The following is a 16224-nucleotide window of genomic DNA, read 5'->3' on the forward strand; positions in this document are numbered from 1 at the left end:
CCCCAGCACATCCTTAACCAACACACCTGCGTCATTCCTTATCTTAGAGATAGCATTCCTCGCTTGACGCTGAGAAGCCTTTCTATGGAAGAACTGGGTGTTACGGTCTCCGTGTTTAAGCCATGAAGCACGGGAGCGCTGGCTCCACCAAATCTCTTCCATGTGTAGCAGGCCATCCAATTCCCGCTCGGTACTAAAAATAGCAGCACTAGTCTCCACTGTGTTAGGTAGATTCTGGAGATCCAGAAGCTTCTTTTTTAGGCTCTTTATATCACGCATGAAATGGCCATACTTAGCTTGACCCCATTCACGAAGGGTCTCCCCAAGGAACTCTGTCCTACTGGTCCAAGCCCCTGAACTGTATGTCCACGCAACAGACACTGCTTCCTCACATTCAGGCAGGTACTTTAATTTCGAACCAATAGCATTTATTAACTACTTTTTTTTTTACATGAAAGATTAAAGAAGATAAATAAGAATATCTTGAAGCAATGACGTTAGCGGGCGAAAGGGATTTGGAATTCGCACCCCAACCATTAGAATTCTCACCCCACTTAATAGTGTGGAAATACACAAATGCCCCTCGGTGTTTGACTCCGGGAAATAAAATATCAAACTGGTACAAAAGTTAATATCCCGGATTCTTTCATTTAAGAACACAAAACACGGGTTCACAACCAGTGTACATGAACTGATGTCCATCACGTGATTTGGGAATTCAACTTTCGAACCAGTTTCGGGAAATTAAATACTGAAGGGCACTTCTGGCATTTTTTAAAAAGGTTGGGGTGGGAATTCTAATGGTTGAGGGTGGGAATTCCAAATCCCTCTCCGAAAGTGTCCATACTTATCAAACTCTAGTTGCATATCTAGCTAACTCATCTACAACCTTGTTGCGCTCTCAAGGAAGGTAATGCATAGAAACTAGCCAATTGCGAAGTAGCATGCCATGAATTTGCTGAATCGCATCACAGTGCCAATAATTATCCACATATTGCGTCCCTTCTTTCACCGCCATTACCTCAACCAATATGAAAAGCAAGTCACTTTGCGGAAGCCTCGCTCCCACACATGACACAAGCCCTCCTGGAGCACCCTCAATTCTGTCAAGAAAACATTCCCATTACCAAACGAACCGACGCTTACTTAAAAAAACCATGCAAACCAGCAAAACCATATAATTGAATAATATTTGTCCACAAGACTAATTTAATGATAAGATTAATGGAATTATATTTTAATTTTCAGTTAAAAAAAAATTAATATCTAAAAAACTAATGAGTTTAATGTTGAAACATCAAATGAATGTCATGTATTAAAAAACAACAGTTATGTTTTTTTTTGTGTTTAATTACTCTCACAGTTCAACCCGAGTGTAATGAAGGTAAAAAATCTCCCCCAAAGTGCAGCGCTTCTAAGAATCAAAGTGTTCCTTTTCATTTTAATTAAATAAAAAACTTATTTTCTAATTTGTGGGTCCATCATTGGATGTTTGTGTAAAAAAATGTTTATATTGATGATGCATTACTCATTGAATCCAATATTTATTACAAAAAAAGGAAATTACTTAACTAGCTCATAAGAAAATATATTTTCCAATAAAAACACATACAACCCTAAACTAAAATGACTAGATCATATATTTTATGAAGTACAATTTCAAAAAAAAAAAGAGAGAAAATATATGTAAATTATATATTAACAGTTGGCATTTTAGTGGAAGCATCTTCTGAACTTCAAAATCAAGATTTTATAACACAATATACCGATTTGACAAATTTGTAGTAATGGACATGCAATCATGCATTACATATCTTTGCAAGCAACCCCAAGAATGTCACTACTTTACAACAGGCTTGTATAGGAAGAAAAGAAGCTACAACATGCTTCGGCTTTTGCTGAATTTTAATGCACCCTACAATCAAAAATATGTGCACAGCTACATGCTTTGGCACCCAGCAGAGACTTCCCACAATGTTGGCTTCTGCTCAACACTTTGTGCCCTCTTAATTCACAAAGAATTGTCCATATTCCCTGAATAGCAAAGCACAATTCCCAAAAACACCATGCTATTATGGCATGGAGTTGGTATTCCTTTGGTCAAATGATTATAAGAACAGGCTTCTTATTGTCATCCTGTATCTTCAACTCAATAAATAACCATGTTTGCGAGCCTAAGCTGTTTATCTAATGGCAAGTGGCCTTTCAATAATACACAAGTATGATGCATCACTTTTAGTAGAAAATCAGCCATATGATTCTCAGTTTCATCAATGGGTTGTGAATCTGGAACGTAAGAGCCATCTGTTATCTTTGTAGTCCAGTCATATATGCGTTCTGTTGATGAAAAGAGATGGGAAACAACAGTTTCTGCAACAACATTCCAGCTTCGGTCTGCTAGAAGAGACACAAGGGTGACTGGTAGATCATTCAGTACGAGTTGTTGGTTCACAATCATTAAGGGCATATATTTGCAGCAGGCAGCAGATAGCAGACCAATAAACTGCAGTGCCTGCAGAATAAGGAAGGAGATGAATATATTTCTTACGCGAGTAAGCACCATAACAAATTCAACTTTCCATACTAGTGTAAATCAATCATACACCAAAAACAATACTTTCTATAAGATGACATAACTGAAATTTCAGTTTGATTATGCACAACAAGCTCTAAAATTTCACAGTAAACAAAGATAATTTTGTTTTCAATCAAAATGTCTCAAAATTGATGTATCCATATGCTTTTCCAATAAATGGAAATATCAACCATTTAACATGTACTAAATTATTGATTCTTACAGATTTTCTTTTCGAAATGTGGCATGCAAGATCTTCATGATAATTACTACCCTACAAGTTGTAAATAAGATATCAATAGAGTTCCTACCGTGGAAGGAAAACTGGATACACAGCTAATTTCAAGAGCATCAATAAGCCACTGTCTTTTGACAGTTGTCTCTGCAGGGTGTAAAGCCGCCACAACTTCAAAGAGCACATCCCAGAGACCTGTAAAAACTAAATCTTTAGCATTGACATTTGATATGCATAGCATTTCCAGCTTAATATGCTTCCAAGCTCCCAACAGTTTTCAACTGATGTGGCCAGAAAGCACTATATCTGAAGTGTATGTGAGGATGGGAAAGGGGTGCGATGCACGAAATCAAGAGGGTGATAAATGATTGTGTGGGCAGGGGAGCATGTGTGCCAGTTGGAGAGAAGGAAAGATATTCGCAGGGGAAGTGTAATTAGAGGTTAGATGGGAAGTTTGGGCTTGAATTGGTCGTCTACATTATACACTTTAACATGTCTAGATCTGATTTCATTGATTCAGACCTGTAACTTGCAATACAACACACTTTACTTCTCCATTCTGTTGTATTTTACTAGTACTTATCATCAACGGAATGAATAGAAATTATAATTCAATTCAGCCCAATCAATCTGAGTTCGTGTGCGCAAAACCACTGTAACACTAACCTTGTGATTTGGAGTTCAATAGGTAGGATTTCATTTTTCCGAGTTCAATCAGTGGAAGAGAACCGGTCTTTACTAGCTTGATCTTAGCGCAAACCTTCTTCTGGACTTCAACGGAATGGTCAGCACTTTGGGAAAATTCCTCATGCGAAACCTGTGCTTACAAATGAGCGATTAGGTTGAAGGTCTTAACAGGCATTTTGTATCTAACTAAATAAGCTTCGCCTGAAAAAATTTGAATCAGTGCCAAGGAGGATGAACTTAAGGTAAGCAGCAAAACATCAACATTTCAAAATAGTGTTTGAAAGGGGAAAAGCAGATGAAGAGATGCAATCTAATTTATGCATACCTTTAGGAAGTCCAATAACCAGCTATGTGGAGTCTTCCCTAAGCATCTTATAGCCTCAGACCATTCATCTACAGCATTTCCGACCCCAGACACTATAGTGCCAGAAGAGTGTACAGGTGGCAATAAAGTAAATAGAACCTCCATGCACTTCTCAGCATGGGATATGTGGCCAGAAGTGTCCACAGAAACTTCATCTAGGCACTCAAAGAGACCCTTCCAGCATGAAATACACAACAAGCTTTTCTGGTTGGTGCCTGACTCTTCATGTGATGTAAATGAAGACAAGTGATTACTCACATCAACGAATAGCTTCTCCAGCCTGGAGCTTGAGAATACTTTAACAAGGTCCGCTAGATGAATTAGCAAACAAGACTGCAGGTTTATTTCAAGTGTCTTGAATCTGGAATAGTCAGATAGCTCATCGAGAAAAGTTAACAGTGAATCAAATTGATTCGCATGAGCTATTGCAAACACTACGCTTTCCTCCCTTAAAGATCCTTTCTCACGAGAAGAATCTTCTGGTAACAATTCAGCAACCTTGGCCTCATATCTCATACAACGCCTAATAATTGCCCCCCAATCCAAGTTTGGTAACCTGGGAGCTCTAGAAAGGCACCTTAATATAGCAACGACTGTGCTGGCTTGTGCAGCAGTACCTGGCTGTATCTGGATAAGACAAAATATGAGAACAATTAGAGACTAATAAAAAATAATATTTATTTCATGTAATAACTTGTTAAGTATAGGATGAAAATGTTGGAAGTCTGTCAAATACAACTATCCCTACCAAAACCTAGAATACAGTTGATTAGGAGAATCAGAAGTCATTATCATATTGTATATAGCTTCGTGTAGCACTAAGGCACAAGACCATGTAAAAGATGGATTTCATAGAATAACCAAAAGCAAAAGATTACTTTGTTACTTAAGCAGAGATGTTGCCAAAAACACATGCAATAGAAAAATGTGACATTAAGTTCATTAAAAGACCCCAATCCAAACACCACCAAGGAAAATAATAATGACAATGATGATAACTTTGACAGGGTTAATCATTTTTATAATAACAAAAAAAAAAACTTTTGGTAGTTATAAGTTATAACAAATAACAACACTAATGATTGGCATTCAATGATGTTAAAGTGGTTAGTACATATCAAAAAGGATGGAGATGAAATTATTCATCTTTAAACATATTACTTAGGAATGAACTTAACTACTAATTTGATGTGCCATATGATTTTTAAAGAAACTGAACTTCAGAGCCCCGTGTGAATGATTAACAGAATTACATAACATGCTTGTGTAGTTAGCTTGTTTTCCAACTCCCATACATGAAAATAAATCTTTTTAGATAATTCAAAAATAAAATGTAAACATCAACTTAGAAATTCAATTGCACAGAAACAGACACGATCAAGAAAAGGAAGGTAAACTACACAGAATAAATGAGCTACAGAGGGAGAGAGAAACAGACAGATAATAGAAAATGAAAGAATATATATATATATATATATATATATATATATATATATATATATATATATATATATTCACTCAACGATAAAGAAATGGGCAAGAGACCTACCTCAGTGTATTTGAAATCCATAAGCCATAAGCTGAGTTTTAAAACCACATTGTCCTCAGCAAATCCTTGAGAAACAGATTTTGAATTAGTTCCAGCTACGTTCCTATCACCATCAACTGCCAAAGGTTCCTTGGACCACAAATGATTTCGTAGGAACGCAAGTACCCAGGAAGCGAACTGTTGTAGCTGATGGTTATCAGAATTTTGTGCCACAAGAAACATCTCTTGGACCAGTGATGTCAAGTATGGTTCAAAGACAGAACTTTGCAGGAGAGGGCCCATGACAGAAGAAGACTCCTGTTGTTTACATGGCAAGATATTCAAATATGAAACCAAACAAAAAATGGAGAGATAGATTTTACCAATTTTATAATAAGGTAAATTACCTTCTTTTGATAACCAGATTGCCTAGCATAATTTGGAAAATTCATATGAACCAAAATCCCTGCACCTGCTCCCATAACATTAACAACTCCTAGCATACCACCGAGATGGACAAGAAAAGGGAAAGGATTTGAGTAACATTTCCTGAACAGTTCCAGTAAACACTTAATTTGTTCAACCTCGATAGCATGAACACCTTCATTCAATACACAAGAAAGTACTGTCCCTGCTCCAGTGCATGATGCCATCAGCAAACTATGGTGCAAAATGCCAGACTTTTTTACAGAAATTAACTGAGAAATCAACTCTTTAAAGCCTCCAACAATTTGGTCCAACTCAATATCATCTATCAACTCCATTCTCTGGCAAAAAGCCACTATAGTGGGAAGTGCAATACAGGATCCTAGAGCTAAAACAGTCTCAGAGTCTTCCCCCTGCAAACTAATACCTTGAGCTCGTGAATTCACAAATGGAAGCCATGATATTACCAAGTTTTTTATCTTGATAACAGCCTCTAACTCGCCAGCTCTGTATATTGCACTAATGGAGGAGGATAAACCAAAAACAAGTCCAGCAACACCCCATATATCCTCTTCCAAGTTTTCACTATCCTCAGAAGACAGTTCATATGCTTCAGCATTCACATCATTATCAAGTGGAAAGCGTGAACATAGACTGCCCAAAACATCAGAAGAACATCGAGTTCTCTCATGTATCATTGAAGCCAAGGCCCCAACAATTCTTCCTAATAACTGAGACTCTGGAACCTTTTCTGTCTCCTTTTCAATAGTGGATTCATCAGCAGCTTCAACCCTAGTAAGAAGATCTTGGCATGAATATCCCAATCCAACACCACATGCTCCTTTTACAAGGGAGCTTCTGCTAACAAAAAGAACCTGAAAGATCACATTATCAGTGAAATAAAGTGCTAGATAACCTTATCAGCGTGCTCCTCTCAAAATTGAACCCAAATTGAAATATATAAGTAAATAAAATGACAGGAGCCATTTGAAAATTCATGTTTTAGCTTCTCAGTGCGTGGGTGCACCGTGCATGAGTACATAATGACTCTCTTCATTTTCCTTCACCATTACCCTAACACAAAGGTAATTGGAAACTAAGTATGCTACAACATTAATATAGTCCTAGAGAGATCTGAATTTATATCTCCAAAAATGATTGACTTGACTAATAAAAGCTAAGGAAAGGGGGAAGGTGGTGTAAACTGTTTCATTTAATCTAAAATGTTGCAAGAATTTCATAAACATTGTGTTAATGTCCCACATTCACTAGAGATAGGGCAAATTAAGTTCTTATAAATAGTAGAGAAATCCTCACCCGAAGCTAGCTTTTAGGGTAGAGTTAGGCCTAACCCAAATTCTAAGATGTTATCAAAGCCTATCTTAGATCCGTTTATTGGGTCACCCATAAATGGGTCACTTGCAGATATCCAGCCCTGCAAACTTCATGCTCCAGATGTCCAACCGGGGCGTGAAGGGTGTGTGTTAAGGTCCCACATTGACTAGATATATGGCTAAATAAGTTCTTATAAAGGTTAGAGCAATCCTCACCCCTAAGACAGTACAATACTTTCATCTTTGAAATCTTTTCTTCAAACTAGTTCGGATAGCAGATTTTTAAATAGAAACAGAGAATAGAAAGAAGATAATCTTGATCTCAAAATACAAAGAGACAATAGACATGCACACAAACAAAAAAAGACAGAACAAAAATACCTCAAGAAGTCCCGTGATGTTATGATATCTCTGTTTATGGTCAGTTACATGAAGGCAACTTGAGATTAACCCAAGAGAGATCGCAGCAGACCATTGGCGGTGTTCATGTTCATGTTGGAGCAACCACTCCAAAAGAAATTTTGAAGCAGCAGATTTAACAGTGTGAACAGATGGAGGTAAAACCTGACAAAGTTATCGCCAGGGATCATAAAAATCAATTACAAAAGATACATTACTAACCAGAATATTCGAGTTGACTAACTAATTTGACAACCTTTAAGTTAAGTATAACTCAAGAAACCATAGATATTGATTACTGCAACAGATATCATATTGGAGGATACATAATATTCTGAGGCAGAACTACTTCCAAGATTATTCTTATTGCAAAATTGTTCACATAAAACATGGTTAATACCCATTGAAGTACATGTTCCTCTATACCAACAATGTCTTACATGTTGAATGTAGCACAGATGATGGTTAATCAGAACCTACGAAAATTAAAAATGGGTGCAAAATGCATCCATGGAAAAGCTTCTCACCTCACAGAGTGCACCAATAGCCAGTGCAATGTTTTCAGCAGCTCGAGGTATAGCCTCATCAGCCATTGCGATCATACTCTGGATGAAAAGCATATAACAAAACAACCTACATGAGATATGATATAAACTTGCACAGTAATTTCAGATAACTGATTAATGAGAAAAAAAGGATATTGTAATGACAAAACACCAAACTTAACCTTTAAAATAGCACTAGCAGCTTTAGAAGTTTTATCCAGGACACTCAGTTGTGCCTTAGCATCATAGGACATAATGTAAGCCTTCATCCAACGATGCATGAAGTCTTTCCATGATTGCAGTGCCATAAGTGCAAGCAAAATACTTCTTGAGAGCTGAAGAGAAGTAGCTATTTCCCCAAGAGCATTCTCATACCCAGCATGGACATCCCTTAGCCTCTGAATACTTATACTATCAGCTTAAGGTGCAGTCAAATCAAAGAGAATATAAGCAATCCAGAGATAACTTACTTTTGATGCTTGATGCTCATTCACATTTTTAGGAGTGAAAGAAAAACATAATAGAGCTGCACCAGGTAATTCTCTAGCCTCACTTATCTTTCCTGCAAATAGAATGCTCACACATGACACTGACATCATATTCCATTACACAACAAATTTATACATTAAACCAGACAGAATTCGATAAAAATAATTGGTGACAGAGTTTCCACAATTCCATTGAAGGAACCATTCAGTTTTTAGATGATATTATGATATTCATCTTGTCCTGTAAATATAACCAGACCTACTCATTTTCATTTAGATTACAGAGAAATCTGAACAAATTCAATTTTCTTCATTTTGTGCATTAACAAAACATGAGCTTAAATAAGAGATATGGCAGATAAAAGACTCAATTTAAGCTTTTTTATTCTATCAGAACTGAATTTCTTCTCATAAGCATTCTTGAAAAACAAAACCATGGACAGCCAATAATACAATACCTGAAGAGAATATAACCTGTGGAAATACATCCACCAACTTTTCAATTTTACTTCCTGCAACTCTTTTTTCTTTGACCAATCTTCGGCGATTACTAAAGCAAATGGACAGAAAAATATCAAATTTAGTCATATTATCATATTCAGCAGATCAATAAATTGATTGTAGAATATAATGGTTACATGTGCTCATATGTTATTATCTTGACAAGAAAATCCTCCATAACCTGCAGTACTTTGGGATTTGTCTCAGAAAAGAACAGCTCCAAATACATTCTCTTAAAATCAGGAATGCTTTTTTCAAGATGTGATACCTGGAAATCAGTAACATCATAATATTCATATGAAGAGTTAATTACTTGTCTTATTTTACACACAAAAAATTAAAAATTAAAAATTTTATGTATGCAGAGCAAGGCATGCATCTATGGATATACTTCATATTGGGTAAGTGCCTCCAGGGCTGAAATTCTTGCTTTTGCCCACTTTGTCTCTACACTAGAGGTAACTACATCCCAAATAATTTGCAGCACGCTCTTTGATGTTTCTAGGTATGCTTCTGCGTCCATTGCACCCCACCTTAGCAGAAGGAAAACGCTGCCATAAGACAAGAAGTGTCTTTTATGGATATGTAAGAGGATGGAAAATTAACATTTGGAAATTATGCACTAATCAAGGAAAAAAAATCAATCAAAATACTATTCAGCTGCAAAGGTCATTAACCAAAAGAAGATGTACATATCCAAAGCAATATTTATTAAAAAAAATCAAAATCGCCAAGAATAAAAAACTCCAAAGATAGCAATGCCACTTGATGAGTGCTGGGATGCAAAAGTCCAGGGATTTAAAATATTCAGTTCAGGACATAAATTATGCTTATTATATCTCTAAAACAAACGTTACCAGACACCTTCATTGTAGTTGATGTCCACAACATACAAGCAACTGATAAGAGCCTAGACATGCTTACCTATGTGCAAGAACAGGATCATCGTGGTAACCTTGCACGTGCTTTGCAATGACATCCCATGCAGTGTAAAAATCTAAACAAATGAGACAGCATATCCCATCAGAATGCTTCAATTTCATCTTTAGAAAATCGAATCATAATCTAACATCAAAAAAACATTTCATTAACTATGTATAGTATTATTCGGTTAAATACATAATTTAAAAGTAACCACCATTACCAATCACATCTGCTTCACAAAGGTGGGCAAGGCTTTGCAAGCCGAGAGTTTTAATTACAGGATCTGGGCTTTCAATGCATGACTGTTTATTCCAAAACAAAAACAGATTTCTTAGAAAAGCATGCACTGCTAAAAGAGAAACAAGAAAACACCCAGGCATACCGAAACAGACAAGATAAGGTCAACACCCCTATCAGGGTTTTTATGGCAAACATCTCGAATGGAAGCAGCCATACTGATACAGATTGCTCTCTCTGACTTGAAATCAGCAAAACCTTTAGGGAGCAAGACGCCCTAGATATGGAGAAAATATAAAATAAATTAGAATTTTTTTTATATAGTAAGACCTTGAAGAAACAACGAGGGACTGCATAAAAATTAAAAAGTCAAGCAATTTGGCACCCCAACAATGAAATTTACTGCATGGATAACTCAGAAAAATAAAATGGGACAATCAAGAGTTATCACTGTCAGATTATAAGTAAATTTGGGCAAAACCTTTTGATGTGACCTTGTACAGATTCACAAGAAAGTATAGAGCTGCAAAAAAGTGTGTTTGCATTTGTAAAGAATTGTTTAACAAAATACTCCTATGGTTAATAAAGGTATGCTATATCATCTTTGGCTGAAAAGCAACTATAGTTCTTGCTTCTACTAACTTACCGGCTAGATATCAAAAAAACGTTTAAAATTTAAATTAGAGCGTTGCACATGATTTTAAGGAAAATAACTAAGTTCCGCAAGCTAGTTTTTTGAATCAAAATTCAAAAGCAGGGCTTGGATATGTCATATATTATATAGGCTTTGTCAGGCTCAGATTTCAATTGTCAGCTAAGAAGCAAATAAGCCTAGAAACTAAATTATTTAATACATCTAAAAACAACATATGTCCTCCTCCATGCATCAACAATTTCTTGAAATGGCCCAATAGGTATAATAAAGAGTTGGAGAACGGAGCATTGGTACTAAACTACTAATTCAATGTGTACAATCTTCCTCAAAGAAAACTCTTATAAACAATTATAGGTTTGATTATTTAAGTTAACAATTCCATTTCTTTAATCAATTACCATTCAAATATTTATGCCCACTTAAAATAACATGTGGGAAGGTACAGAAAAGTGGGGGATGAAAAGCTTACTTGCAAACTCCCAAAGGCTCGATCATTGATCTCCCAGGTTTGACACAGTAATCGAGTTGCTGTGGCATGTAATGAGCTGCATTTGCAAGGAAAAACATTTAAAGCTGAAATGGATTGATATTCACTATTTCTAAGAATACAGGAGGGCCAAATTTTAGTTGGAAGGTCATAATGACATTTGAGGACCAAAATAAGTTGGTTATCTTAAAAACAAACATCCTTTAATTAATGAGGCGAAGAGGAACATTCAGGCTACACAGCCACATCTACAGATTTCTAAGAGAAACATTTTATATCTATGAGCACAAATACAAATGGGATATATCATTCACAAGGAATATTTACAACCGGTAAGACATCTGAAAATAATACAAGAGAATAACAAAATTATACATAAATCTTGGCTTTAATGTCATTATGGTCCTTTAAGTCTTTTTCCAACTAAATACCATAGCAGCTCAGAGTTCAAACACTTGAATAAACTGTTTTAAGTGATACTCAATGTCAGGATGCTAGAAAAGGGACATAATCGTACAATGTTTGTTATGAAAACAAGATACCACAAGCCAATACCGACACAAAAGTAATTAAAAAAAAAGGTAAACAAATACTTCTAGCAGAGTACCTACACTTTTGCACCTCCATTAAGCATTGGCAAGATAGTTTGAACTACAAGTGGAATCATTGCTGAGTGTGAAGCAAGTGATGGCAGCATTTCAAGAATTTTTAGCTGCAACAAATGTTTAGAAATAAGAGAATAATATCTTACTTACATATGGAGACAAAAGAGAAGATAATGCCAGGTAAAAAGAGCTAGTACAAAAGGGAAGAGTTACCAACATATCATGGCATATGACATCATTTCTTGTGAATATATTACTGTAAAACATAATTGTTAGCAATAAAGAAACACCCAGTCTGGGATCCATAATGGCAATGGAAGATAAAGAATCGACAGCAGCAGCCCCTATTGATGGATGTATCAATAAAACACTGAGAACAGCACTGAGTAACAAAGACATCTCTGCAATGGAAGACATTGAGATAGCATCAATCTCTTGTATCCTTTAACACAACTATCCAAAATAACTCCTTTTCCAAAAGCTAAAGGGTTATACCCGTTAAAAATACTTCTTGAAAATGCAAGAGAGATAATGAAGATTTTCGCCGTTCAACAACTGGCAAGCAGAACCCTCTTACATGAGAAACCCAAGACATTGGTCGGTTAGGCATATTTTCACTTTCATTCATGCCCTTCATAGTGAAATTCAAGAGGGAACTCCCGGAAGAAGATTCTCCATCCTGAAACAATAGAAGCATAGAATTCCTAAGATTCTATTATTGCTGGGTAGAAAACTAAAGTTGGTCATTCTTAAAATTTGGGCTTAGCCTAACTCAGTATCAAAAACTAGCTCGTAAGTTGAGGATTGACAAATCCTTTTTTTTTTTTTGCTTCAAAGTGTGAGATTAGGGTTTTGTTTTTGCATCAGTGAGAAATCTCAGTTGGGGATGGAGTGTGTGTGCAAACCCTAATCTTGACAAATCCTTTGTAATGACTATTTTGGCCATATCTCTAGTCGATGTGGAATCTTAACACACCCTTCTCACACCCAGGATTGGACATCTAGAATGTAGAGTTTGTAAATCTAACGGCTATGAAGCCTACAATGAAGGGGGTCATTACAACGAAGGCGGCTAAGGGCTCACAATGAAGGCAGAATCGGAAATCTGGGGGTGGTTGCAATGAAGGCGGCCAAGGGCCCACAATGAAGACAGAATTTCAGGTCCAAGGTGCAGTAAAGGGTCTGTTACAATTTTAAAATTTGGGCACAGTCTAACCCAAGACCTTTATAAGGACTACTTTCGATTTAGGATTTTAATATGACAGCTATAAACCTTGTTGTTTTACTGCCCTTTTTATAGTCATGACTACAGCATATAAATATATCACCTAAAAAATCAATAAATTGGCGTAGATAATATGTATAACATTTTAAATTTTTAATCAGGATAAATCTGATGCCAGACAAAACCTGATACCACAGATGTTGCAAAAGTCTCAAAACTATAACTCCTGGTGTGCTAAGATAATGAACTCCCCCCTCGATGACTGGTTTATGTCTTGGTGCCACGATTATCTTGACAAGGAGCTTCTCCAAGAGGAAAAGTAAATCAGTAGCCAGTCCTTTCACAGATTTGGAAGCAGAAGACATGAGGCTGACCACAGGAAGTAGAAACAAAATCTCTTCAAACGGAGAGGATATAGTTCTGCTGATAGCATCATCTGCATCAGTAACTAATAGTGAATAAACTATAAAATGATGACATTGAAGAGAGCATCAAACAAGCATAAGTTCATGGGTTATTTTATAAATTTGAGCAAGAGTAAATAACAGCAGGAAAAAAATGTTGCAAGGAAGATAATGTTGTGTCAAACGCTATATAAGGTTATTCAGATTCCTGAAAGATGGTAAGAGTAAAGATCTGAGTTCATCACAATAAGACAGAGAGAGAGATAGCATGCAAAAGAAGTATCCTCAGAAATTATTAGGATATAATACAGCACATGCTGATGCTGATGTACACAGCAGATGGTAATGCTGATGTACATATGCTGATGCACAAAAGAAATTAAGAAATTATGAAATATGGATGCCAATAACATAGATTGACTTAGAAATCAGAGAAAAATGCAAAAAATAGATGTTAAAGTTTTAGTAAAAGAGTCTTATACTTCTGCTCCTATGTATTCAACTTGAATGTATGCATGAATCCCAAAATCGGGATAGATATAGAAAACTCACCATTATCATATTTCCACTTCAGGAGTAAGAGAATGACTTTCAATATAGAAACTTGTTCATGTTCAAGTTCTGATTGAACAAGGATTGTGAATAATGATATTATAGATGATGACAAACCAGGCTCCCATTGCAACCCGAGATTTCTCTGTACAGACAACAAGTGCCTAAAGAGTTCAAATATGGGCTCATGACCACTCGGGTTCCACTGCAGACATGCCAACAGAGAAAGGATTGTACCCAGAAATTCAACAGCACATAGTTGAGCCTCAGTAATCAACTGCTAACAGAGATCAAGAACCACATGAGAGCAAGGAACAAATAACATCAATCAAGGAAGCAACATCATGACTGTAGTGAATGCAAATTTAAGTATGAAATATCTCAGAGGATACACATACCAATTTATCTCCTGCCAGAGATTTCAGTACCACTATATATGCCTCCACCACATTTTCTACAACAAATACTAATTTCCTGTAGTCCTGTGAGGATTCAAAATGAAAAAAACAATAACATAATTATTCCATCCGACATTTCACCACAGTAATCAAACATAATGACCAGAACCAAAAACAGATTTGACCCAACATATCTAATGCTTCTTCTTACAATAACACTTACTTCAGAGGTCTCGTGAGGAAGGTACTTAACGCATCCCATTAGCAGCTTAAAAACCGGCATTGAATCATACGGATAAGAGCAACAGAATGACACCATAGACGATATCAATTCCATCCCAAATGAAGAGGAGGATGACTCCGAAACTGACAATTTTATGGTCGAGAAATACAGTAAGGGCCTTAAAAATTCACAAACATGCACAATTCCTAGCCGCTTATTCTGCAACATAAACAGCAACACTTGCTGCAAGAGTTCACCGTGAACTTCCGACCGGCACGACAACACCTGCCAAAAAATTTAGGGGTTATAAAAACTCAGCTCACCTCATTCAAGACTCAACAGTTTACTTGTACACCAAGTTCAATGATTTTTTTCTTATTTTGCTTTTGTAACAATAGTACAATACTCGCACAAACTTCCACTCATACACTCCTAAGGGAGGCAGCAGTGGGGAATTTTCCGCAATGGGCAAAAGCCTGACGGAGCAATGCCGCGTGAAGGTAGAGGGCCTACGGGTCGTGAACTTCTTTTCCAGGAAGATTTTCTGGCCCATAGTAGCTATTTTTCCTAAATGGCCTATTTTGTGCACATAGCTCAAATGAAGAAAGCTAGCAAGTAGCAACATCTCTCTAAGACAATGTTATCAACACATTCTTTATTATTAAACAAAATTCATTTCATCTCACTAACTAAATGGCAAGTACCACCAAATAAGAAATAGGACCCACATGATCTTAGCTTAACAGACAAACTTGTCTCAATAACAAAGAATGTCTTAGCTCATATAGTTTGTGAAAGTAACTTCTTCTTCTCCAAATTCCTTGTCATTTTTCTAGTGAACTTCCCCCCAAAAAAAACACACCCCATTTGCCAATTCGAATCAAGTTTCAATCTTTTGGCATTTCAGGCCTAATATACCAGTAAATACGAAAGTGAAATAAAAAATTAACCTCAGAATTCCAAAGTTCACACACAAACAAACATGTTCTTACTTGAACAAAAGGGTGCGTCTGTATCGAATTGAAACGCCAGGAGCCATTGTTCTTCTGAAAACCGAAGCGAACAAGGAAGCCCAACCCCTTCACGAAAACGGGCACAAGCTTCGGGTCGGATCCTTCGAGTGCGGACTGGAGCTCCAGCAAGCCACGAGCGACGGAGATGACGGAGTCGGTGACGAGGCGGCATAGCTGGCGGACGGACTGGTCGACGACGATGGCGGAAGAGGAGGTGAGGCAGTCGGAAATGGCGCGCTTTCCGGGTTCGGATTCCGGGTCGAGGTACTTGGGCGCTGATCGGAGCTTCGAGAAGATGGAAATGACGGCTAGTTTTTGGAGACCCGGTTGGGGGACCCGGGTCTTCTCCAGAAGAGGACCGTATGACTCCATCTTCACTCTCACACTGTAAAATTCAACTGGCACTCATACAAACATCT

The 16224-nt window shown here is 36.8% G+C and overlaps 1 protein-coding gene across 2 annotated transcripts; it reads right to left on the reverse strand.

Moving 5' to 3' along the window:
* Nucleotides 1-1727: 1727 nt before the first annotated feature.
* On the reverse strand, nucleotides 1728-16224 carry LOC130739196 (protein RST1). Of its 2 annotated transcripts, none has more exons than XM_057591436.1 (25): nucleotides 15785-16224; nucleotides 14793-15077; nucleotides 14570-14653; nucleotides 14172-14451; nucleotides 13401-13651; nucleotides 12486-12669; nucleotides 12204-12391; nucleotides 11997-12097; nucleotides 11368-11443; nucleotides 10389-10520; nucleotides 10227-10308; nucleotides 10007-10079; nucleotides 9474-9633; nucleotides 9220-9350; nucleotides 9040-9131; nucleotides 8564-8655; nucleotides 8276-8491; nucleotides 8076-8153; nucleotides 7531-7713; nucleotides 5797-6690; nucleotides 5411-5707; nucleotides 3823-4488; nucleotides 3477-3627; nucleotides 2887-3005; nucleotides 1728-2512 (listed from the first exon to the last, which is right to left on the reverse strand). In XM_057591436.1, the coding sequence occupies exons 1-25, from the start codon at nucleotides 16175-16177 to the stop codon at nucleotides 2150-2152; spliced, it is 5571 nt and encodes a 1856-aa protein (XP_057447419.1). In that variant the 5' UTR covers nucleotides 16178-16224; the 3' UTR covers nucleotides 1728-2149. The 2 variants fall into 2 exon arrangements, with proteins under 2 accessions (XP_057447419.1, XP_057447420.1); XM_057591437.1 differs by having other exon boundaries at nucleotides 14172-14448; nucleotides 15785-16223.

Source organism: Lotus japonicus, chromosome 2 (assembly GCF_012489685.1).
Source record: "Lotus japonicus ecotype B-129 chromosome 2, LjGifu_v1.2".
Taxonomy (NCBI): Eukaryota; Viridiplantae; Streptophyta; class Magnoliopsida; order Fabales; family Fabaceae; genus Lotus; species Lotus japonicus.

Bases quoted from the DNA above. Each gene is read 5' to 3' on its own strand.
- LOC130739196 (XM_057591436.1), bottom strand. From the start codon at position 16,177: ATGGAGTCATACGGTCCTCTTCTGGAGAAGACCCGGGTCCCCCAACCG. The intron at 10,309-10,388 runs GTATGCCTGGGT...TGGAATAAACAG, and splicing joins ACCTTATCTTGTCTGTTTCG to TCATGCATTGAAAGCCCAGA. The intron at 3,628-3,822 runs GTATGCATAAAT...TTGTAAGCACAG, and splicing joins GGTTATTGGACTTCCTAAAG to GTTTCGCATGAGGAATTTTC.